The following is a 27,537-nucleotide window of genomic DNA, read 5'->3' as shown; positions in this document are numbered from 1 at the left end:
TTTAGTCGTCTGCCCTTGAAGTTTGACCATAATCGACGTTGTGGGTTCGAATCCTGGTAACGTCACTTTTTTTTTTTTTTAAATTCCGTCTTCTTTTTACAGAACGTTGAAAGGGATAAATGTCCCATCCATCCTCCCCCCCCCTCTTTTTTTTATTATTAAACTCTCTCTCTCTCTCTCTCTCTCTCTCTCTCTCTCTCTCTCTCTCTCTCTCTCTCTCTCTCTCTCTCTCTCTCTCTCTCTCTCTTGTTTTTTTTCTAGTTTCTAGCAAATATATTCGTCCCCACTCCGATCTCAAATAGTGTCTAAAAAGAATAAATAATTAAAAAGCAAACAAACAGAAATATTCAACGAGCGACCAAATGGTCAGATAGAGGAGAAAAAGATAAATAATTGTTTTAAAAATAAAAACAATAATTGTTTTAAAAATAAAAACAATTTAAGAAATTCATGCTCAGAAACGGAACATTTACATAAAGGTTTAGCAAACAAAAAACTCTAAGGTTTAGGTCAAAATATAAAAAAAAAGAAAGAAAAAGAGAGATTTCCCTCGGAGCAGGGAATAGTGTTAACAATAATAATAATAATAATAATAATAATAATAATAATAATAATAATAATAATAATAATAATATAATAATAATAATAATAATAATAATAATAATAATAATAATAATAATAATAATAATAATAATAATAATAATAATAATAATAATAATAATAATAACAATTATAATAATAATATATAATAATAATAATAATAATAATAATAATAATAATAATAATAATAATAATAATAATAATAATAATAGTAATAGTATGATAATAAGAGTATTAATAATAAAAATAATACTATTATTGATAATAATATAATAATGATTATGATGGTAATAGTAATAATAATAACACATATTACAATTATTATTATTATTATTATTATTATTATTATTATTATTATTATTATTATTATTATTATTATTATTATTATTATTATTATTATTATCATTGACCAAAACAAAACAAAAACAATCATAGATCTAGAGCAAATTAAATAATGAAATAATATTATCGGAGAAAAAAAAATTCAACTGATTAAAAAAAAACTCTTGCTCGGAACTCGGAACAAAAGTGAAAACAATGAAAATCAATTGGGAAGAAAGAAAGAAAAGTAAAAAAAAAAAAAATGAGTGGGGGGGGGGGGGGGGGGCGGTCGCGACTGGGTCGAATCTGTGCAGCTAAAAGGAGTAAAATGAAATGTGGCCTTACCCACTGAGCTGCCTATCCACACCGCTATCGGAATATTTTAAATTCATATATGAGCTAAACATATTTCCACCATTTTTGCTTCCTTGTTTTGGTACGGTAGTTATTTTCATCTCTGATTCGAATAAAAGTATGTTGTTGGATCTAGTTTTGTGGACGTGTGATACTAAATTGTATTGTCTTGTGGGAAGCAGACAGGAAAATAACAGGTGTGGGTTTTGGGCTTTGGGGCGAACAACACCATGGCCTAGGAATTCGTCCGCGACATAAAAATTATTCCCGGTCGTCCCAAAATTGTGGCCAGAATGAGCAAATTATAGAAACAAGAGATGATCAATAAAGTTAACAGGTAGGTTGGTAATGAAAATTTAAATGGTTGGTGGACTATGAACAGATTTGATGATTAACAACTTTCTTCCTGGTTGAAAATAAAAAGTCGAATTGCCAGTTTGACGTTTTCAGATCAAAGCAACAAAAGAAATGTCATTGATCCATTTGCTTTAAAATATTTTTTTTTAAAAGAGCTGGATTTGACATTTGATCACTATTTACTTTCATCTTGTGTTAAATATCACTTGATATATTAACTGTTTTGGGACACAACCAATAGTATTTTTTCCAGAATATTTGGTATTTTTCACGCCTAGTTTGGCATTTTGCATAAAATCTTTCTGCCCACTTGCTACATGCGTCTGGGGATAGTATCCTCAGACAGGTGTCTGGGGATAACAAAAATTGGTTATCCCCAGACACCTGTCTGGGGATAACGAATTTTTATTATCCCCAGACAGGCGTCTGGGAATAATGACAGCCAACAATTATTGTACCTAAACGTCTTTAATTCTGCATTGCACTAAAGGTTTATGTTCCCCAACTGGGCAACTGCGGTAACTTATTTTTAAATTCTAATATTATGGCAGTTCCCATCATTTCTGTTGTGAAAGGAGTGTCAATTCTTGGGGTTTCTGTCATCCTTGTAGCAGTCATTGTACGCACCATTCACTTTTCAAGACCTAAGGTTCATGTGCAAGAATGTAAAGCAATCGATGCAGACTTCATATCGCTTGATGAGAGAAGATTGTCGCATTTCCAAGAGGCCCTTCGATTCCAGACCATCAGTTGGGGTCCTGGGAAATATGAAACTGAAGAACTGCGCCGCCTTGGGGACTATATCATCAACGGTACAGTGTACACATTTGTTGACCGGCTCTACTATTTCTCCGAACACTCAGTTCAGGAAAATAAACTTGAACTCTATTTCTCCGAATTGTCGGCTAGACTCCCGTAGCTTATGGGTTACGGAAGCGAGAGCGATGCACAAGTAAGTGCTCAAACAGAGTGGACAGGCAATTCCCATGAATCATCAAGCTAGCGTTATTTTAAAATGCATATTGTTGACAAAGACGAATTTTATCAAAAAGTAGTGCTATCGCGAATACTCCATGGCACGTTCACTTTTTCACTTCGCGCTGCACTATCAAAGAGAGAGAGAGAGAGAGAGAGAGAGAGAGAGAGAGAGAGTACAAAGTCTCAAGACGGGAACAGAGGTTGAAAGACAGGATAGGGCAAACTCAAGATAGAAGTCTAACAGAAAGTTGGGAATAAAAGACAGAGCGCCCACGCACTGGCAAAAGAAAACCCCCCAAAAATGCATACACATTCACCATTCCTAAAGGCACTCTCGCAAATAACCAAAATAAAAACATTAAAAAAAAAATCTTGATAACGGAAACCGTTCAGAGAAATAGAGATCAAGTTTATTTTCCCGAGCATTCGGGTAAATAAATTGCTTGAATATAAATTATTATACCTTTTAAAAGTACAAACCATTATGCCCCCTGTTTAACTTTTGAACTTTTAACCACTTTGAATGATTGAATGCAATACTTGTGTATTGACTCTATTTCATATTAAAAGATATAGATATTTACCAGGAGAGAGAGAGAGAGAGAGAGAGAGAGAGAGAGAGAGAGAGAGAGAGGCCATATAGATGACTACTACCACCGAAGTTTCATCTCTTTGAGAATAGTCAGTTCACAGCATTTGTAATTTATTTTGTTTTCTGTATTGCTAAACTTGGACATATCTCGTCGTTAGTCATTTTCAGTCTATTTTTCTGTCAAGAAGCAGTGCTGTTGTTTGATTATAACTCTTATGACTCACTTTGAGCACATGTGTTAGATGTGCTATATTATAAAAACTTAATTTTTGATTATTTTTTGTTACTTTTTTCAAGCTTATCCAACCATCCACAAGGAATCCCCATATGTTGAATGGGAACGTGTCAATAATTACAGCTTGCTGTACCATGTCAAAGGAAGCAATGCTCAGCTCAGACCATATTTGTTGATGAGTCATCTTGATGTTGTTCCCATCTCCGACCCAGATGTATGGGATGCTCCAGCATTTTCTGGAAAAATCCAGGATGGATTCATATATGGTCGTGGTAGCATTGATGTCAAACAAACTGCAATGGTGAGTATTGAGGAGTGCGTGCCTGATAATGTAATTCAAATTGCTGTTTAGTAAATGAGTAATAATATTGAAATAATACTGATATAGTAATAACTATGTTAACAACATATGATAATAATAATTATAATGATAAAGAAATTTAAAAGAAAAGCAATTTCCTTTAAATTTAATTAATTTCTTTTTTCAATGATCATAAAAGGCGCTTTCTTAATATTGAAGGAGAATTTAAAAAAAACTATAACTAAAACTCCTTGAGTTCTGTTAGATTTGAGATTTATCATAATAAAGACAATTCTATTAAGGTAACAGTATCATGATATCAATTACGTCGTTATTGCCAAGTCTTGACTTCAAAATCAATCTCATATCTCATAGAAAATTTATTTTTTTAAAGATGATTTTATTTCTGTGAAATGGGAGATTAATATTTTTAAGAAATAATTAGAAATAAAAACAGAATAAAAAATTCAAAAGACCCAGCTACCCAATCACTGCTGGGTGGATGGGGGCAAGGGGGGTCAGATAAAAATATCGTCTGCACTCAGAATCGATATTGTCCCCTTCCCGTGTAAAGTGAGTGCTCTATCAACTGAGCTATTGGAACCCCTGAATTAGAAATAATATATTTTTTTTTGTAAAAAATGCTTTTGATTCTAAATAAGACTTTGATATCGTGTAAAAGAATATGTGTAATTTATATTCTTTATTAGAATATATCTATATTTTCAAAATGAGCTTTTATATAGCGCAATATCCACTAAACGCGCTTAAAGCACTTTACAGGGCGTCCCTGACCAACAGCAACACATACATCTAGAACGAGACATGATGCCTGTTAGGTGATATTACGAGTTTTTCAGACAGAGACAATGCTGTTAACGGCCAGGTACTCATTTTACACCTGAGTATGGTGAGAGAAAGTGAATTTCCAAGGACTCAACTATGTGCTGAGCGAGGCTCGAACTCAGGACCTTCCAATCCGAAAGCGAGTGTCATACCACTAGACCACATAGCTGCACAATAATTTACCACGCATTATATATTTACCACGATAATGGAGTCAGTCTATATCTTTGTTTCAGGAACTTATGGCCATCATCAGGACTGTTTATTACATGTAACGCACAGTCCTGACGATGGCCGTAAGTGCCTGAAACATCGATGTAGACTGATTCCATTATCGTGGTAAAAATTATGGTAAATAATAATTCACTCCATTGTTACATGTCAAGCATTATTCATACCATATTTGTTTCAAAACATGATTCTATATATACAAAATGTATTAGCAGTATAATTATAATTTTCTGATAGAAATCAAAGCAAATGTATAACTTTGATTTTATCATCAAGTGATGATTGGTCAGATTTTGATCTTTGTGAAAAATCAATATATGAATATTTATGTTATTGATTTGTCTGATCTTGTTGCCTAACAGGGAATTATGGAAGCCCTGGAGTATTTGCTGATCCACAACCAGAGACCAGAGCGTTCTTTCTTTGTTGCCTTTGGACATGATGAGGAGGTAGGGTTGTTTTTTTTCAGTTTATTGTTACATCCAAATAGCACTTTCTGGTCCTGTGATGAAACATTTAATTGTGATGAAAGAATAGCAATAGCAAAAAACGTGTTCCTTAAAATGCTACCAGTTGTGTCAAACAACAACCTAAAGTTGAAGACCAGAATGAAAGTATTAGAAACATATGTTATAAATACCTTTTTATACGGTTGTGAACTGTGGACGCTTGACAAAGAATGTATAAGGAGGTTAGAGGCATTTGAGATGTGGGTGTATAGAAGAATGTTGAGGCTATCATGGACAGACAGGTATACAAATGAGGAAGTGTTGGAGAAGGTAAGAAAGGGAAGAATATTGATCGATACCATCAGAAAGAGGCAGTTACGGTTTCAGAAAAGTTGGTAACATCTGGGATGATTGAAGGAAAGAGAGCTAGAGGAAGACAAAGAATGACTCATTTAAATAACCTAAGAATGGCCAAATGTGATTTTAACAGCAACACGGATTTCATGTGCACCGCAGAGGATCGTGATTCGTGGAGACAGCTGACCGGCAACGTGCTCAAGAGCACAAGCCACGATGGACGATGATTACATTGGATGCTGGACTCAATGAGGTCACATTCAACAAGAAGTTGGATTCAACAAGGGATTCAGAAATCCCAATTTCTTGGTTCTATATTTTAAAGATAAATATAAACCCATTAAATGAGCATATTGGCTTGTAAAGTCGCATTCAAAAAAGGAATTTCAGCCAGAAAAATGTTACCTGCAAAGTGACATAAAATCTCTTACTCACATTCCATTGTCTGTTTTGCTGTCTCGTGTGTTCTGAATCTGAATGTTACTTGATGACTAAATTCTGAGCATTTGTATTCAAGGGCAGAGAAAGAAAAATTGTTGTAAAATTTGGCAGCCATTGTTGGTGTTTAAGGCTTAAGTAGATTGATAATCTTTGCTTAAAGTAAGGTGTCTAAATCTGTTCTGTTCACACAGATTCAGGAAGAGCATTCCAGTCTTTGATAGTGCAGGGTGCAAATGAATATTTTAAGATGTTTGAGGTTCCAGATTGTTTTTTTAGTGTTTTTGAGTGGGATTTTCTTTGAATGAATGAATTTTGTTGTGTATGTCTAGTTATTCTGGTGAGATGGCCGTCATTTTGTTTGTAATTTTGAACATAAAAAGTTAATCCTTGCTTTTTGCACCTGTCTTGTAAAGGAGTCTATCCAAGCTGAGTGATCAGCTGTCTGTTATGCTGCTATGGGGCTGTGGTCATTGAAGACAAATCTTGCAGTGGGGCACTGGACAGCTTTTAAAAGCTTTTAATCAGATGGTAGGTGTGAGTCCCAAACTATACAGGAACAGTCTAAAATTGGTCTTACGAGTGTAATGTAGGCGCTCTCTTTCAGTTATGCATGGCAATTTCTGATGTTCCTTTTAATGAACCTTAGTGTTTCCTGTTGACCGATGTGTTAAATTTTTTTTGACTTAACCCAGGATTGATGCTGGTCCCTTTGGTTATAAGGCATATGCTCTCTCAACTGAGCTATCAGTCTTGTACAGTTGTGTAGTCATTGAACTCATATATGATGTATATTTATAAGAACATTTTTTGAAAAACCAACCAAATGTTCTCAAAGCACTTTACAAGGAGATGCAAGCCAACTGTATTTACTGAATATGTGAGATGCTTATTTAACACCTGAGTATAGTGAGAAAATAAATGAATAAAGAGCTTTTTTCCTAACTCTCAATTTGTACACCTCACAGCAGTATTTGAACCTTCAACCTGGAGATCACAAGTCAAATGTTATATCACCAACGTAAAAAGACATGTTTAAAAATTGATTCCTTCTTCTAGGTTCACGGCCATGATGGAGCACACTTTTTGGCAAAGCGTATCACTGAGAAAGGCATTACAGAACTAGAGTACATCTCTGACGAGGGGATGCCTATAACTCATGGAATTGTGGCTGGAGTGAACAATCCATTAGCCAGGTAACATTTGTTGTTGATCCAACGACCCATTGGCTAGGTAACATTTGTTGTTTATCCAACAACCCATTGGCTAGGTAACATTTATTGTTGAACCAACAACCCATTGGCTAGGTAACATTTATTGTTGATCCAACTATCCATTGGCTGGTAACATTTATTGTTGATCCAACTATCCATTGGCTAGTGCTCTTAGAATCTACATCTGTTCCCTATTTTAACCAGTTCCCCTATGTCTGTCTTTTTCTTAGATGCTTTAATTGTAAATCCAGGACTTTTGACTATCCTATTTTCTTTCTTTTTACTGGTGCTGATATGACTAAATGTGTTGCAAGCGCCGTAAAACCCTTAAAAACAAAACAAAAGCAAAACATATTACTGTCTTCACCAAGAAAGCAGTAACAGTAATGCATTTAACCACTTAGGTTTAATTTTAAAGCGCTTTTTATTTTTTTCCATTTTATGATTTATATTTTTTTCTTATATTCTTCAAACGTTTTGATATCAGCGTTGGTGTGGTGGAAAAGGGTCAAGTTGTGTTGAAGTTGTCAGTGAAGGGAAAACCAGGCCATTCTTCTATACCAACGAAGGAGTCGACCATTGGGATCTTAGCAAGAGCTGTAGAAAGGTAAGTAATGTATTTATGTCAAAGTGATACTAATCTGCTAGAAGATGTGGATTGTAAAAGTTAATAAACAAAACTGAATATATCACAGCTTAAAAAAAAATGAACCAAATAACCAAAGTCGGAACGTTTCAGGCTCAAAACCCTTCTTCACCAACAACAAAAAAATCAATAAAAACAAAGGCATTACTCAAAAATAAAACGGGTGACAGCTGTTTTGAGCTGAAATAGGCCCCGGCAACCCTTGTACTTGGCTTTTTGGAAGTCGACTCGGACAAATTCGTTCCCTCGATGGGCTGGTCACGTAGACTCTGGGAAACTGGGAGGGAAGTTGCCAGGCTTCTGTATCAGCAAGAGGAGGCATTGGGTGGTGGCGAATCTACTTCAGTCAAGAACCTGCAGTGTCGTTTCATCATTGGGGTAATTCCACCTTACCCACATGTGCAGGTTATGGGGAAGAGCCAGAGACTGTAGAGCATCTAGTCACATGTTGTCTTGTGACGAAGCTTGCGGGCGGGTTCACAATTGCACGCAGGTGTGGCATTGAACTTGCAGCCTAGATTGATCATTAAAAAAAATTGGGCTTTTATATAGCGCAATATCCACTTAAACATGCTCAAAGCGCTTTACACAGGGGTCCCTGGCCAACACCAACATTTGACATGTAGGACGGGACATGACGCCTGTCAGGTGATAATACAATTTTTTTTCCGACAGAGACAACGCTGTTAATGGCTAGGTACTCATTTTACACCTGAGTACGGTGTGAGAATGTGAGTAAAGAGCCTTCTGATCCGAATGCGAGTGTCATACCACAAGATCACATAGCCGCATCATGACATAGTAGTGTAATGCCATTAGAAGCTGCTGCTGCCAACTAAGACATAGACTTAACAGGGAGATGAGTCTGCCACAAAGTGTCATGAATCAAATCACATGGGGGTTGTGAAGTCAGGATGATACTACACTACTAACGTTATTCTGGTGATACAAAATGGTTTATGAAACATATTGTGTTGAATGGTGCAAGAAGAGAAAGTACAAGTGCCACGTAAATAATGAGAGTTTTTTATAGTGCGATTTCCACTCAGTCTCAAAGCTCTTTACAAGGGGTCCCAAGCCAACAGCAACACATAAAATGTAGGACGAGACATGACTCCTGTTAGGCGGTATTACATTTTCTTTCTCGGACAGAACAATGCTGTTAACAGCCTGGGACTCATTTTGCACCTGAGTATAATGAGAGAATGTGAGTGAAGAGCCTTTTCCAAAGATCAACTATGCGCTGAACGAGGCTCAAACCCAGGACCTTCCGATCCGAAAGCGGGTGTAATACCACTAGACTACATAGCCGCATTGTAAACCTGCTGTCTCCACCGGTTTGATCAGGGAATTCCTCATATTATGTCGTTCCCATCCCTGATTTCCCTAATTTACAGATATTTTCCTGATTTTGTTATAGTATTTAGATATTTTTGAAAAAAACCATCACCATCATTATCATCTGGGTGGGGTTCCTGACTTCCCATAGTGGGCAGGGAGGCACTAACTGTGTCTTGTATCCTCCTATATATGTTTTCCAACTTGCTTTCTGTCTTTATCTTGGAATGGGATTACTTGGCTGAGAGGGAAACAGTCCAATATATAGTTAGTTTTGGGAGATGATATTTTTTTCCTTGTAAATCATCTCTCTGTTATGCACTATATTATGTTTTGTTTACATGTTATATATGATGTGTAAACATTTGAATGTGTTTCTCTTAGTGGGGACCTGTGCTTGTGTCAGGATGAGACTTTTAGGTGATCTCAAACTAAGTACACTGATAGTGTGCTCTTGGGCTCTTCATCTGTTTTTCGATTTCAATCAATTCATCTTTGTCTTACCTTTTCTTGGGTGCTTTAATTGTAATTCTAGAACTTTTTACTATCCACTTTTCTTCCTTTTTACTGGCGCTAATATGACTGCAATGTGTTGCAAGCGCTGTAAAACAAAAAAAACAAACAAAAAAAAACAAATATCATCATCATCATCATCAACAACAACAGCAACATCACAACCTCCACCATCATCATTATTAAATCGTTACGATATGCCCAAAATTTTCCCTAATTTTGTTTCTGACATTTTGGCAAGTCGGGCCAATAAAAAAAATATAAATTCTAGCACAATTGTGTTTTACTAAAATAATGCTATTGTCTTGATTGTTGCACAGGCTTGAGTCCAATCCTTTACCAAGCATGCTGGGTCAGGGGGCAGAGAAGGACATGTTTGAGATCATAGCAAGGGAGGTAAGAAATTCAAATACTATCTACAAAATTAAAAAACAAAAAAGTTAGCTTTTATGTTGTGCAATATCCACTAAACATGCTCAAAGCGCTTTACAAAGAGTCCCTGACCAACAACAACACGTAACATAAAGAACGAGACATGACGCATGTTAGGTGATAATACAATTTTTTTTTTTTGATAGAGACAATGCTCTTAACAGCCAGGTACTCATTTTACACCTGATTATGGTGTGAATCTTTTCCAAGGACTCAACTATGCACCTGAGAGAGGCTCGAAAGCAAGGCTTGAACCCAGGACCTTCAGATCCGAAGGTGAGTGTCATACAAGACCACATAGCCACACAGAATATATGAGGTTTATCCGCAGTTTATAACAGACATCTTGTCTCATTCTTTATGTTATGTGTTGCTGTTGGTCAGAGACCCTTTGTAAAGCGCTTTGAGCATGTTTAATGGATATTGCGCTATATAAAAGCTCAATTAAAAAAAAAAAATAACAAGAAGCATTTGTACATATTTTATTTTGGACAAAATCATAATCTGTTACTCAGGGTGCTCTTAGAATTTAATGGCCACCTGAGATGGAATATAATATGGCTTCAATGGGTGAAAAGCCTTTCCTTAAGGATTACTGCTAGAGTGAGTGTTCATTAGACCTTATTGTTTATGCTAGTCAAAGCATTCATTACCTCTACACCACTGTGACACAGTTTTGGACAGGCAAATGAAAGAGATTTAGAATTGATTATTGACCACATAAAAATTTCGGGGAAAATATTGAAAAATTTATTTCAACACATTCTGTTCATATGTTAAAATTTAAAATATAATTTGAAAAAGAAAATGCTGTGAATATTTTACCATGTAACATTTCACTTACAGATAACAGAATTGAATATTCGCCAGACAAAAATATCGGGATTAATGTTGAAAGATTTATTTCATCATATTCTGTTCTACTGTTAAAATTTAAAATAATATTTGAAATAGAAAATTCTCCGAATATTTTTACCATGTAACATTTTACTCACAGATAACAGTGGTATATAAAGCATTTAATTTTTTTTTTTTTAATGTTATTCTTGACAATAGTCATATCCCGCCTCCCCCCCCCCACCCCTTACTCTCAAATAAATAAATAAATATGTAATTAGAAATATTATAAACTTTTCTCACAGGTGTCATCTTCTTGTCCTGCATCTTGACTTTTGCATTTGTCTTGTGACCTTTTGTAAAACGCTTTTAGCATCTTTACCAGCCCTTTTTTAAATGTTTTTTTTTTTTTTCAGGCGAATATATTTCAAAGAATCCTGTTGGCAAACATTTGGCTGTTTAAACCAGCAATCTCCTGGTAAGTATTTTTCATTACTTGTTGCTGATCCACTTTGTGCTATGTAGTACATAAGCATTGGTGGGTTTCATTAATCCTTACATTTGGTTTCAATCAGATATCACCATTGTTAATATTCTTGTTGATATGACATCATCATCATAAAAAAAAAATTGAAAAACTTGAGCTTTCATATTGCGCAATATCCGCTAAACATGCTCAAAGTGCTTTGCAAATTGTCCCTGACCAACAGCAACACGTAACATGTAGATCAAGACATGACACCTGTTAGACGATATTACAAATGTCTTTTGACAGAGAGAGACAGACTCATTTTAAACCAGAGTACAGTTAGAGAATGTGAGTAAAGAGCCTTTTTCCAAGGACTCAACTATGTGTCGAGCAAGGCTCGAACCCAGGACCTTCTGATCCGTAAGCGAGTGTTATACCACAAGACCACACAGCCTCACATCATAATCATTATCATGATCCCCACTGTCCCCTGCACCACCTTTTTTTTTTTATCATCATTTTATTTTACCAGGTTCCTCTCTCTGAAACCAACAACCAATGCCCTTATCAGAACAGTCACATCGGTAACTATGTTCAATGCTGGTGTCAAGGTATGTTGCATTCTTGGATGAATTCAGTTATTGACCTATTAGCCTCTCACTTCTCAATCAACGGACTGTGATACCTCAGTTCCTATCCTTCATCAAATATGAAGGCTGGTTTTCCAAAACTTGTTAAGTTAATTTTTCTACTTTTTGAGATTTTCCATCCATGAGATAAATTAAAATATATAAACTTTATTTTAAGCATCAATTGACACATTCATTTCTTTAGATTTGTGTGAATTTCAAATTTAAATATGATAAAATAATAGACTGAATGAGAAATTATAGGGGAAATAATCTTCAATATCTCAGGCTGGAATAATTAGAGGAAGGTAACTGGAGTTATGGGTGAAACATGAATTTCTGCAAAGCTGAAAGGAAAAGTATATACATCTGTTATAAGACCAGCAATGTTGCATGGATTAGAGACAGCAGCTACGACAAAGAAACAAGATAAAGAAGTTGAGGTGGCAGAGATGAGCATGTTGGCTGGACAAGAAAAGAGAAAGTGAGAAATGAACAAATTTGAATGTTGACTGAAGTGAAGAATGTATCAATAAAGATGAGAGAAGATAGATTGAAATGGTTCGGACATGTTAAGAGACGAAATAGGGAGTATGTGACTGCAGTGACAGTGAGCGCTTCTATGTCTGTTTTGGACAACCTACCTGAAGTCTGTCCTACTGTATGGATGTGAAACTTGGAACGCATCACAGGCATGTATAAGGAGGGTACAAATTTTCGTAAACAGGTGCATGCGTAAGCTACTCAGAATAAAATGGATGGATAGAATAAAAAATGAAGAAATATGGAAAAGAACACAGCAGAAACCAGTGGGAGAGGAAATAGGAAGAAGACGATGGAGGTGGATTGGACACACGCTTAGAAAGAACGACTCCACTATAACAAAGAAAGTATTGGACTGGAACCCTCAGGGCAGAAGATCAAGGGGAAGGCCACGAGGAACATGGAGAAGAATTAAAGAAGCTGATATACAGAGAAGTGGTAAGACCTGGAATGAGATTAAAAAGATAGCTCAGGATAGAGAAGTATGGAAACTGTTTGTCTGTGGCCTATACCCTGACCCAGGGTGAAAAAGGCAATGATGATGATGATGATGACCTTTCGTGTCCCTCGAAGGTTCCACTCAAATTTTCAAAATCCTTTCGGATTATCCAAGTGGTGCTGGAATATTAATAAAGTTTGGATGAATTTTTTTTAAAATCATTATTTTCTTTACATACAATTTTACCTGTCACAATTTTTAAAAGATTTGTGCAGCTATGTGGTCTTGTGGTATGACACTCGCTTTCAGATCGGAATGTCCTGGGTTCGAGCCTCACTCGGCGCATAGTTGAGTCCTTGAAAAAGGCTCTTTACTCACATTCTCTCACTGTACTCAGGTGTAAAATGAGTACCTGGCCGTTAACGGCGTTGTCCTTGTCGGAAAAAAAATTGTAATATCACCTAACAGGCGTAATGTCCCGTCCTACATGTTCAGTGTTGTTGTTGGCTAGGGACCCCTTGTAAAGCGCTTTGAGCACATTTAGTGGATATTGCGCTATATAAAAGCTCAATTTTTTTTTTTTTTCTTGGGGGTTCCACTCAAATTTTCTAAATCCTGCGGATTATCCAAGTGGTGCTGGAATATTAATAAAGGTTGGGTTTTTAAATTTTTTTGGGATGAATTTGTTTAAAAAATCATTGTTTTCTTTACATGCTATGTTTGTTTCCTGTCACAATTTTTAAAAGATTGAATATTGTTCTAATTTCTCTACTAACGATTACGGAATTCCATCACAGGTGAATGTCCTGCCTTCATATGCTGAAGCCTACGTCAATCATAGAGTTCATCCAGCACAAACCATCAAAGAGGTAGAGTAGTAGAGTGCAATTAGAAAAAACAAAGATAGCCCATTTGGTGGCATCTTTATCCTTTGATTTTCTCTTCCGTATCTACCTGAAAATTCCTAAGAAATTGAATCTTGGGGCTTAAAACTGCTGTGAACTATAATCCAAAGCCCACGATTATATCAGAAGATATCGAAATTGAAACTTTAAATAAATTTTATTCACGTTTCGACACAGCAAACAAATTTGATATTGAAAATGAAAAACATAAATTAGACAGGGCTTTGGAAGATGAAATGGCTGTTGAGGTCAGTGAAGAGGAAACGAGATTCGTATTTTCGAAACTAAACGAGAGGAAGGCTGCTGGGCCGGATGGATTGAAAGGAAAACTATTAAAAGAATGTGCCCACCAGCTTTCCCCCATTTATACACATATTTTTAACTGGTCCCTCCAATGCGTTTCAATCCCTGAAATTTGGAAAACTTCGAAAATTATTCCTGTTCCAAAAAAAGAAAAACTTGAAACTATGAACGATCTCAGACCTGTTGCACTGACTTCAATAGTCATGAAATCTTTAGAAAAACTTGTTCTTGTTAAAATTAGGAATCAGTTTATGCCATTGAGTGATAGTCATCAATTTGCTTACAAACCAGGACGTGGCGTAGAGGATGCCATTTTGCTGTTTACAAACAACATCTACAGGCATCTAGATCACGCTAGGAGCTATTGCAGATTGCTTTTTGCAGATTTTTCTTCAGCGTTCAATACAATGCAACCTCAGTTGGTTGTTCAAAAATTGACTAGTCTGAATTTAAACAAGTATATAATTGCTTGGGTGCTCGAATTTCTTACGGAGAGAGCACAATATGTTCAATTAGGGCAAAACAAATCTTCCTGTATAACTACAAATACTGGCGCTCCTCAAGGTTGTGTATTGTCTCCTGTATTATTCACAATATACACGAATGACTGTAGAAGTCAAAACCTGAGTGTACCTTTAATAAAGTTTGCAGATGACACCGCTCTTCAAGGCCTCATAACGAATGGCAACGAAGTGGCTTATAGGCAAGAAATTGATAGATTTGTGTCTTGGTGTGATGCCCACCACCTAGAGCTTAACATAAGCAAGACAAAGGAGCTAGTGATTGACTTTAGGAGAGTGAAGGAACCGATAGAACCGTTAAAATTAAAGGACCAATTCGTCCAGCGAGTTCCTCACTACAAATACCTTGGTGTAACGATTGATGACAGGCTCAAGTGGGATGAACACTTGAAAATAATTAGGCATAAGATGTGCAGACGTACATATTTTTTATCGAAACTCTCTCAGTTTAGAATAGATAAAACCCTCTGCACATTATTTTATAGAGCAGTAATCGAAAGTGTTTTGTCATTTTGTATAACAGCTTGGGGAGGCAATTGCTTAGCAGTGGAAAGGAACAAAATAAATTCAAATATTAAAAAATCCATTAAACGCTATATAAATGATGTTGACGATGTAGATCTTTTATACGAGAAATTTTGTATAAATAAAATAACTAAAATATTAAATGACCAGTATCATCCACTAAGACCATCAATTATTATGTCAGAAAGAAGTGGTCGCCCTTTCTCTATTTCAACGAAAACAGAGAGACACCGAAAATCTTTTGTGCCGTCCAGTATTAAGCTTTATAACAACAAGCAATAATCATTTTATATAATTATTTCTCATTTTTACTTTTTAAAAATATAAATATTAATTTATTAATTTATTTGTTTTGCAATCTTTTCAATTTTCAATTTATAGTGACAGTTTTAACTATTTTACAGTGTTGAAATTATTCATATTATAAAACGCAGCTCTGGTTATAGAGCTGCTCCTTTTTTATATATATACATCCTATTTTCATTGTATTTTTATCTTATGTGTAAATTATAACACGTCTGTACAAAAAATTTCCTTTTTGGGATGCAATAAAGTATTATTATTATTATTATTATTAATTATTATTATTATTATATTATTATTATTATATTATTATTATTATTATTATTATTATTATTATTATTATCAATGAGAATACTCTACTAGCTTTTGATTTTGACAACACGAATTTAATATTGATATGTATTTATATTTGTCTTAATAATAATAATTATAACAATGATAATAATAATCAAAGTAATAATAACAATAATAATGATAATAATAATAATAATAATAATAATAATAATAGTAATAATAATGATAATAATGATAATGATGATAATAATAATAATAATAATATAATAATGATAATTATGATAATAATAATAATAATAATAATAATAATAATAATAATAATAATAATAATAATAATAATAATAATAATAATAATAATAATAATATTAATAATAATATAATATATTTACATTGGGCCATTTTCTGCTTTGCAGCAGCTCTAGATTCACAATGACAAGAGAGGAAATAATACATGCTATACATACTTTGGTAAATTGTATTTTGTTTTTGTGGTTTTTTTTTTTTTTTTTGCCATTCCTCAGGTGATAGAGTATGACAGAAAGATAATAGGGGATGACCGTGTAGAAATTGAGATTTCGTCTGTCACTGATCCACATCCCACTGCTGGATACGGAGAAAATGACTTTGGATTCCAGGTTGGGTTCTCAACTGTGACCACTGGGTCATGATTGCTTAAAATGCTTCATTTATGTTTACCTGATATTTTAGAACATAACTTTTGGATTAAAATTCAATATCGCTAAAATTTTATTCGACAACTTCCTCCGCCTTTTTCTCCCTCTCCTTTTCCTCCACCTCTTCCTCCTCCTCCTCCCTCTCATCAACAATAACAATAACGACGAAGACGACAAAACACATTTTATGAATGTTTCCAACTTGACATAACAACAGAAGCAATAAAAAAAAAACAACAACAACAATTTTTATGAATGTTTGATAAAGAACTGAACAAGTGTGTATGGAAGCTGCCAGACAAAGCAAGAAAGAGAAATACAAAAATAATAAACATCCCAAAACAATCAGTCAATGTCGACTGGGGATCGAACCTCAGACCTTCTGATTACCGGTGTAGTGGTAGCACATCTGACCAGTAATCAAATGGTCTGAGGTTTGACCCCCAGTCGAGGTCGACTGATTTTTTGGGTTGTTTTTTTTTTTTTCTAGTATTTTTCTTTCTTGCTTTGTCTGGTACTTTCCATACACACTTTTCAGTTCTTTATCTTACACCAGTGCCTGCTCCTTAATTTATTAATTTTATTAATGTTTCCAACTTCATATAATTTAGCATTTATTTTTATTACCTTTTTGAGGTAGTTTAGGTTGTAAAATTTATAATAAAAGATATTATACAGACTACTAAGTGTTCTGAGAAATTATCTAGTACTCAAATTTTTTTTTCCTAAAGGTGTTAAAGACCAGCATCAACCAATTGTGGCCAAATGTTGTCGTTGGACCAGGTAAAATAATTAGCTATATTATACATTGTTCTTTCGTTTTGACTAACATTGCAATATGTTACAGTGAAGGACATAATCAGTCAGATGGTGAAAAGGTTTGTACTGAAATATTGCCAAGTATAGTTAGAAGGTCACTTTTTATCAAATACGAGTTCTTGTCATAAATGATGAAATCAACCCTTTTTGTACATCTTCGGGGAAAAATCAAAGCTTAATTTCAATTCTAAATATTTTTTTTACAGCTAGTCAAGTTGAAAAAGTATGAAATTTGAGAAAAGTTGCTGTATACCTTTCCCATCTACCTGATCATAATTTCATGAAAAATTGCCCGATTTACTTCAAATAAAGATTAAAATGCTCTGGTGAGCATATTCTTTCAGAAAATGCACACAAAAAATTGCACATCCAAAATTTTCACCTTCCGACTGATTATGTCATATAAGCAGACTTGTCAACCAGTATGGTTTTGGGTTCAGTCGCTTTTTTTTCTTTTTTATCATCTTACACTGTGACATGCTTCAGATATTTGTTTTAAGATGTCTTTCCTACGCACTTGTTTTTTAACACTAACCTCCAACTTGTGGGCTATGATTGGTTTAGTGAGACATTAATTGACAAAAATTCTGTCACAGTCCCTTTGACTCAGGCTATTTTGGTTAAGACCATGAGGTTTTGATTACATCACTAAGCTGCCCACTCTTTGAATTTTCAATGCATCGTAGTTTTTTGGGCCTCTGTGCTTTGGAATCATTTTTTTTGTTTTGTTTGTTATTTGTTTTTTGTTGTTTTTTGTTTTGTTTGTTTTTATTTTTGTTTTTAAAGTTGGAAGAAGTAAAAGACGATTTTATATAAATGAGATTGTAGAATAGAAATATTTTTATGTTTGAATGTAATACTTGAGCTTTGTATTGATTTCTATTGTATTTGATGTTGAGGAAGGTGATGTTGATGATGATGATTGTGGTGATGATAATGATGATAAATTTGTTTGTCACTAGGAATAATGGTGGGGAACACAGACACCAGACACTACCTGAATTTCACCAAGGACGTGTACAGATTTAGCCCTACCTACATGGTACCCGGTGATCCAGAACGATTTCATGGGAACAACGAGAGGATATCAGTCAAGAACTATGAGCAAGTGAGTAGCTTAAAGGATGGACTTACTACAGCCTTGCCAACCAGTGTGATTTCTCATATATTAATACGCTTTTGTATCCAATATATGATAATATGGGAATGTTTACTAAAATGAACTAAATGCAAAATAGTCCGGATTTCTAACAAAAAAGGAGGAAAATGATAAAGGTGGAATAGTTGAAGGTCAGTAAATATCGTCTACACCTAGATGAGAATCTGAGTAGCCAGACAGAGGATTGTCATAGACTTTTTTTGGATTTTCCTTCCTTCTATTAACTTGATAAGTCTCCATAAATATTAAATTTGAAATTTTGGAAGGTGCACATGTTGAAAATTAAATATGGTTTTTGTGGAAAAAATATGAGCACTCAAATACATCCTGAAGTGTATAACATCAAGACGCCTACCTACATTGGCGACAATACACCAGAGGTGGTTTGCAAATGAAGAGAAGAAAGAAAGAAAGAAAACTAGCATGCATGTTACGAAAAATAAATATGATAGATCTTTTCAAATGATGGTTGTCAAGTCTGTTACTATCATATTTTTACAATCCTGATTTGAAAACACTATTATGTGGTGTTGGGTCATACATTTACGACATGGGTTAAGTTTATTTACGCATATTTTATTAACAAGAATGATTTTAGTCATTGAAAATATTGATTTGATGGCATCAAGAACATAATTTTTAGTTTTGATATCATAGTCCACAAACTTTATGGTCATTGCTCATTGACTTATGGATCATTGGACCATAAAGTCTTTGCCTCTTTCAATTTCGGAGTTTAACCTGGTTTCTATAGTGTGAAACGACAATAGCAATTGCTTGCTACCCTTTGGATAAGATGCTAGTTTAATGTAAAGTACTTTCCACCAGATCTAACAGACCCAGCTACCCAACCACTGCTGGGTGGATAGGGGGTCTGATAAAAATCTCAACTGCACTCAGGATCGATCTTGGACCCTTTGATTGTGAAATGAGTGCTCTACCAACTGAGTTATTGAGACCTGTGTTTTATTGAGTAGATTATATTGATGCTATGGGCTTGTTAAAATACTCATATCATCCACCAGCTGGAGATAACTTACCAACACACAAAACTATATGTAACCTTAAACGTTTATAGGTGTTTGATTGATATTATATAGTGAGAACTCATAAAAAGGGATGGCTAAAAAACAATAGCAAATAAAATAAATAAAATAAAATTCCCTTTATTCATTCCATAGGGGAAAGTTGTCTCTAGGATCTATTCCAAGTGAAGACTTGAATAATCCATGCGTCAGCCGCAGTTCAACGCTGCAAATTGAGCTAGGGCGAGGTGACTTGCTCAAGGCCACACAACACCGCGGGTAATCGAATTCTGTCCCTTTCTGATACGAAGCAAAGACCGTATCGCTTACACACGCTGCCCTTTGAGTTGGGTGGCATCAATTTTGTTCCATCCATATACGAGTAATTTCACAAAACGTATCAACTCAAAATTATTCATATTTCTGATCATTTTTAATTTGAAATTCAGTTTTTGGGCACCCTGACATGATGAGGTGGACGCAACGTTTCCTTTCTTTTTACATTTTTTTTTTATTTCTTAATTCTAGGTGATAAATTTTTACTACCATTTGATGAGGAATTCAGACCAAGCAGGAGTCTCTCCCATTCACAAGCCGCATGAGGAATTTTAAAAGGTTGTTGTGGTGTGTAACAAGAATAAAGAGAAATTGGAAACTGTCGGACAGGTCCACTACTATCGGGAAAAGCATGACATTCTTTATTTTAGTAAGAGTTCCTGAGAAATAAAATTATTTATGAATTAAAGACAAGGATATATCGAAAAGAAGAGAATTAGAAACACACAAAAAAAAAATCAGTCAAACAAACGAAAAAATAAATAAAATAATTTTTTAAAAGAGAAGCAAAAAAATTATTTTTTTTAAATCAATACAAAAAGACTGGGGGGAAGCAGTATAATTATAGTTTCTTTCCCTTATAAATCATCTCTTTGACATGTGCTGTTATTTATTTATTACTATTTTTTTTTTAATGTACAATGATTCAAAAACATCTGAGTGTATTCCTCTGAGTGGGGACCTGTGCTTATGTCTGGATGATACTTTTAGGTGATCTCAAACCAAGTTCACTGATAGTGTGCTCTTGGAATCTACATCTGTTCCCTATTTGAACCATTCCCCTTTGTCTCTTACATTCCCCTTTGTCTCTTACTTTTTCTCGTGTGCGTTCAATTGTAAATCCTAAATTTTTTGACTGTCCCATTTTCTTCCTTTTTACTGGTACTTTAATGACCTAAATGTGTCGCAAGCACTGTAAAACCCTTAAAAACAAACAATCAAAGACAGACTGAACTGGACGATGATAATATTGAACAAAGGTTATCATCATTGACTTACGGTTTTTCTCTTATACATTCCACTGCTTGAACTATTACTATTACACCATTTTTTATAATGATTTTTCAATAATATAAGTTAGTCAGTGTTTTTTTTTTTTTGTATCCTATTGATTTTTTTTTTACCTTTATTATAATTGATATATTTATTTATATTTGATAATGGGGTTACCCATTTGACAATCAGTCATCATAACCCTGATTCACATCAAGATCAGGGGGCCCCGATAGCTCAGTTGCTAGAACACTCCCTTCACACACAAAGGGACCGAGATCGATCTCGGGTGAAGTTGAGATTTTTTTCTTTCTGTCTACCAAGCAGGTATTTGGTAAGATAAAGATCTGAACAAGTGTGTATGAAAAGTGTCAGACAAAGCAAGAAAGAAAAATACAAGAAAAAATCTGTCCCAAAAATTCAGTCTACCACGACCAGTCTTTTTTCTTGTATTTCTCTTTCTTGCTTTGTCTGTCACCTTTCATACACACTTGTTCAGGCCTTTATCTTACACTGGTGCCTGCTCCTTAATTTCTTAATTAGGGATTTGGTAGCTGGGTCTGTTATCACTTTGCAATAGACTAGTGTCCTATCCAAAGGGAAGTAAGCAATTGCTATTGTCCATTTCACGCTATAGAAACCGGGTTGGAACTCTGATTCCATGGGCTCTGAAGGACTTACCACCTCAAGATTCTCACAATCATCCATGTATTTTCCTATCTATAAATGTTACAAATATTATAATTTTTTCAAATGCTCAAGGCTTACAAAATGCCAGTATTTTATCACATGCTGTTTTTCATTCTTTTTACCACTTTATTTTTTAAAGGATTTCTATGCAGTATTCCACTCGTTTATGTTGCTTCCACCATACTGCCATTCTTTTCCACCATCGTTTATCTTGACTGGATTTACACAGATCTATTCCTCCGTCTGTTCAGATTTTACACAAATTATTTTTCTTATAATTCTTATGTTGTTTGCTGGAGTAAGAGGGTTTTTGAGCCCAAAACACTTCCGGTTAGTATCTTGTTCATTTTTTTATGCTTTTTAAAAAAATTCTATTTTTTCAATAGTTTTTTTCTGGTATTGTTCCACAATTACATGAGAAGATATTCATTTGAAATTTGAAAAAAAAATTGAATCAATTTGTGATAGTTTAAGCTGCATTCCACCAATATTTTGTATATGTCAGTGTTGTCAATATTCAATGTATATTTGATTAATGCTTACAGATTTATTTTCTATGGATTCTTTTTAATTTGTATATGATACTGTGTCTTTCATTGCATTTGTAATTTTTTAATTATATATATATATATATATATATATATATATATATATATATATATAATATATATATAATATAATATATAATATATATATATATATATATATAATATATATAAATAGATTCGCCAATTTTATAACAATTTTATAACATTTCAAATAATGAATCAAATGTATAAATCACAAGAGTGGTTGTTGTCAACAATATCTTCTTCAAATATACATGAGTAAAGTTTGATAGTCCATTCAAAAGAATTCTAAATCCAGACAATATCCGTGCAAAAGATATACCATAATTTTATTTGTGGATCATGTTTAACAGTATAAAGGGTGGAGCGGAGCAGGTGGTTCCTAACATACATCATGGTTCCTGACCTCCCATAGAGGGCAGGTTGGTACTTACTGTGGCTTCTATCCTCCTACATCTGTTTTCCAATATGCTTTCTGTCTTTGTCTTGGAATTAGATTACTTGATTTTGCCATGGGCCCTGACCGGATACCGTTGCTGAGAGAGAAGAAACAGTCAAATGTATCGTTAGTTTTGGGAGATGATATTTTTTTCATTGTAAATCATCTCTCTGGTATGCACTGTATTATGTTATGTTTACATATTTTATATATGAATTGTAAACATTTGAGTGTGTCCCTCTTAGTGGGGACCTGTGCTTGTGACTGGATGAGACTTTTAGGTGATCTCAAACTAAGTACTTCGATAGTGTGCTCTTGGAATCTACATCTGTTCGCTTTTTGGACCATTTCCCCTTGCCTTACTTTTTCCTCAAGTCCTTTTAATTGTACATCTAGAATGTTTTTACTATCCAATTTTATTCCTTTTTACTGGCGCTGATATAAACCAAATGTGTTGCAAGCGCCATAAAACCCGTAAAAACAAACACAACATATCTTCGTCATATATACATAAGTAAAGTTTGATCATCTTTTCAAAAGAATTCAAAATCATGACAATGTCCATGTGAAAGGTATACCATAATTTTATTTGTGGATCATGTTTAACAGGGCAGAATGGAGCAGGTGGTTCCTAATGTACATCGTGATTATGTTTTTCTGTATAGTGGTTGATGAACAGTTGCTCATTGTGATAATGTATTTCGGGCTATGGATAATTAAGATTAATACAAGAAAAGGTAATCCAACAAATTACTATATATAGCCTTCCTCTTGAGGGGAGGTAGGCTGATTTAAAAAAAATAATTTCTTATATTTTCATCCCTACTTTGTCAGTGCCAGGCACCATTTTAAACATCTATTCACGTTTTTATTTTACGCCAATGCCTGCGGGTGGTTGGATGGGAACATCACCCTTGAATCATATACCTATGATGTTCGCATGGGTGTACGATCCGATAGTGATGTCGTTTCTTCTTCTCTTTACTAGCCTATCCTGCTTCTTTGGTTTGTGATTGTATTTTTGACAGGGGATATTTTTTTTTTCTGTAAATCTTCTGCCTGTTTGTTCTTGGTTATTTATAATTTAGCTTATGATATCTTTAGGTTATGATTTTGATTTACATTTGTACTATTTTTGTTAGATTGCTTGTTTTTTTGTTTCAGCGGTCTCTCATATAACCTCAATTGTGTTGGAAGAGACCTAAAGCAACAAACAAACAAAAAAATCTTTAGGTTATGATTTTGATTTACATTTGTACTATTTTTGTTAGATTGCTTGCTTTTTTGTTTCAGCGGTCTCTCATATAACCTCAATTGTGTTGGAAGAGACCTAAAGCAACAAACAAAAAAAAAAAACACCAATGCCTGCTCCCAACTTCGTCACTTTCATATTGTGACTTGGGTTTCTGGTGTTATAATTTAATACAATGATTCTGTATTTCTTAGCGTACTTTTAAACCCTCTGGATGTTTTTGTTTTTTTAAACCTCCCATAGTGGGCATGGACTTAATGCGTCTTCTATTCCATGACATCTGTTTTCCAATTGGTTTCTCTCATTGTCTGGGAATGAGGGTTTCATCCTGACCCTGGCCAGAGTCCTTGGCTGGGAGGGAACCATTCGAATGTATAGCTATAGTTTTGAGAGATGATATTTTTTGTCTTGTAAATCATCTGTCTGTTATGCACTGAATTGTTTTTGTTTTACATTGTATGTATGATTTGTAAACATTTGGGTGTGTTCCTCTTCGTAGGTGACCTGTGCCTTTGTCAGGATGAGACAATTAGGTGATTTCAAAATAAGTACACTAACAGTGTGTTCTTGGAATCTACACCTGTTCCCTATTTGAACTAATTCCCATTTTTCTCCCTTTTACTTTTACTCGCGCTGATATGACCTTAATGTGTCTGAAGCACCTTAAAAACCTTAAAAACATAAAAACAACAAAACTTCGTTTCCCGGTGTTGTGATTAATTACAATGATACTGTAATTCTTTCTTAAAGTACTACTGCTTTATCCTGAAAAATATGAAAGAATTACAAAGAAGTAGGAATACATGCAACATTGATTAACGTTTTTTTTTTTGTCTTGTTTTTAAAAAAAAAAATTGTTGTTCTTTGTCTTGAATTGGAGCTGTTGTTTTTGTTTTTGATTAACCCGTTAACCCTGGGTGGGGTCTTTGACCTCCTATGGTGGGTAGGAGGTCATCTTGTGTCTTCTATCCCCTTATGTCTGTTTTCCGAGTTGCCTTCTGTCTTTTCCTTGGAATGGGATTACTTAGTTTTGTCCTAGCCCTGGCCGGACACAGGAGGGAAACAGTCAAATGTAAAGTTAGTTTTGGGAGATCATATTTTTTGTCTTCTAAATCATCTCTCTGTTATGCAGGGTATTGTTTTTTATTCTACATATATGATTTGTAAACATTTGAGTGTATTCCTATTAGTGGGGATATGTGCTTGTGTCAGGATGAGACATTTAGGTGATCTCAAATTTAGTACAATGGTAGTGTGCTCTTGGAATCTACATGTTTCCTATTTGGTCCAATTCCTCTTTGTCTTACCTTTTCTTGGGTGCTTTAATTGTAATTCTAGAACTTTTTACTATCCCATTTCCTTCTTTTTTACTGGCGCTGATATGACTTTAATGTGTTGCAAGCGTCGTAAACCCATAATAACAAAAAAAAAGAGATAAAATGAAATAAAACATCTGTTAACCACCGTACTCTCGAAAGGCATGTATTCTAAATTTTGGTCAGAAAACTCGTCCTTCGCGAGCTCCCAGATTTGAGATTTTTTGCCCAAATACAGGTCATTCAATATCGATCGATATTCGAAGGCCGAGAATTTAATGACCAAATTGTTAAAAATATGTGCCTTTCCAGAGTACGGCACTTAACTGGTTAAATGTGTCACTGGGTGATGCGTGCTGGGTGAGGATCCTGACCTCCCATAGTGGACAGGGGGGTACATACTGTGTCTTCTATCCCCTTATATCTGTTTTCCAACTTGCTTTCTGTCTTTGTCTTGGCATGAGATTACTTGGTTTTGTCCTGGCCCTGGCCGGAGTCCTAGATGGGAGGGAAACAGACAAATGCATAGTTATTGTTTTGGGAGATGATATTTTTTTCCTTGTAAATCATCTCTCTGTAATGTATTATTGTTATTTTAATGTATAATGTAGGCATTTGAGTGTATTCCTCTTTGTTGGATTTTGTGCTTGTGTCTGGATGAGACTTATAGGTGATCTCAAACTAGGTGCATTGGCGGTATGCTCTTGGAATCTACATCTGTTCCCTATTTGTTCCCAGTTCCCCTATGTCTTACTTTTTCTTGGGTGCTTTAATTGTAATTCTAGAACTTTTTACTGTCCCATTTTCTTCTTTTTTACTGGCGCTGATATAACCTAAATGTGTTGCAAGCGCCGTAAAACCCTTAAAAACAAAACAAAAACAACTGTGATGCGTGTAGAGGTACGGTCTTGTACTTGTACCCTCAAACGACTATATTTTATGTTTTGTAGTTAAAGCTAGCGATTTGACAGCTCGACGATTTGTCCTTGGGAAAGGCATTTCCTGGGTGGGATTCCTGATGTCCCATACTGTGTCTTCTATACCCCTATAATTTATAACTGTTTTCCAACTTGCTTTTTGTCTTTGTCTTGGAATGAGATTACTTGGTTTAGTCCATTCCCTTGGCTGAGAGGGAAACAGTCAAATGTATAGTTACAATTTTGGGAGATGATATTTTTTCCCAAGTAAATTATCTCTGATATGTATTGTCATGTTTGTTGCTTAATTGTTTAATTTAAGCATTTGAGTGTATTCCTCTTCGTGGGATCCTGTGCTTGTGTCTTGATGAGACTTTTAGGTGATCTCAAACTATGCACAATGATATTATGCTCTTGAATCTAAATCTGATCCCTATTTGTACTATTCCCCTTTGTTTTACTTTATCTTGTTTTCTTTAAATTGTAAATCTATAAAGTTTTTGAGTATCCCATTTCCTTCCTATTTACTGGCGCTGAAGTGACCTAAATGATTTGCAAGCGCCGTCAAACCCATAAACACAAACACAAAAACAATGGAACACGCTTAGAAAAAAACAGCATTTGGGACCAACAAGAAGTGTTGATTTTAAGTAGAGGTTGATTCAAAGAGTGTTAGGTTTATGTGGATTCCATTGTAATAGATTGGATGTATGATCATGCTTTTAGTAACCTGTCCCAAGTTTGATGTTAGATAACTGGATTCCATTGTAATAGATTGGATGTATAATCTTGCTTTTTGTAACCTGTCCCAAGTTTGATGTTAGATAACTTTAGCTATTAGTATTAGTTAATCTTGTGCAATATTTCGGTTATCAAGATCGTGACCGAGGCAGAGGCTATCGTGATTTGTTATCAATAAATTAATTATGTTTGACCTTTCATCACAGACGGTTGGTGAAATACGTAGAGATAAAGGCAAAATCGTTAAAGTCAATGTCCCGCCCGATGGACAACAATCTATGATGATAGTAATAATAATAATAATGATGAGGAGGAGGCGGAGGAAGATGATGATGATGATGATTGATGATGATGATGATGATGATGATAACAATAACAATAATAATAATAATAACAACAACAACAACAACAACAACAACAACGACAACAACGACAACAACAACAACAACTACAACAACTACAAGAAGAAGAAGAAGAAGAACAACAACAACAACACAATTTCCGCATTTCACGTCAACCCTTTTAATCTTTTAATAAAATAAAATAAAATAAAAACAAACAAAACAAAATCCACATAGTCTTTAGATAAGAGAATTTTAATAATACCTCTATATCCAAACGGCATTCATCATCTAAT

At 34.5% G+C, this 27,537-nt stretch overlaps 1 protein-coding gene across 1 annotated transcript; it reads left to right on the top strand.

Moving 5' to 3' along the window:
• Positions 1 to 2,042: 2,042 nt before the first annotated feature.
• LOC144975173 (N-fatty-acyl-amino acid synthase/hydrolase PM20D1.2-like) lies at positions 2,043 to 20,722 on the top strand. The gene is made up of 13 exons (XM_078918972.1): positions 2,043 to 2,444; positions 3,500 to 3,738; positions 5,178 to 5,264; positions 7,119 to 7,255; positions 7,761 to 7,880; positions 10,091 to 10,166; positions 11,456 to 11,517; positions 12,041 to 12,119; positions 13,917 to 13,988; positions 16,492 to 16,605; positions 17,376 to 17,427; positions 18,426 to 18,571; positions 20,176 to 20,722. The coding sequence occupies exons 1-13, from the start codon at positions 2,177 to 2,179 to the stop codon at positions 20,257 to 20,259; spliced, it is 1,536 nt and encodes a 511-aa protein (XP_078775098.1). The 5' UTR covers positions 2,043 to 2,176; the 3' UTR covers positions 20,260 to 20,722.
• The last annotated feature ends 6,815 nt before the right edge of the window (positions 20,723 to 27,537 follow it).

The sequence above is a fragment of the Berghia stephanieae genome, chromosome 6, assembly GCF_034508935.2.
Source record: "Berghia stephanieae isolate SIO BIC M18660-M18661 chromosome 6, UCSD_Bste_1.3, whole genome shotgun sequence".
In the NCBI taxonomy this organism is placed as follows: Eukaryota; Metazoa; Mollusca; class Gastropoda; order Nudibranchia; family Aeolidiidae; genus Berghia; species Berghia stephanieae.
Note: the sequence above shows the minus strand (reverse complement) of the source record. Positions and strands in the feature narration are given on the sequence as shown.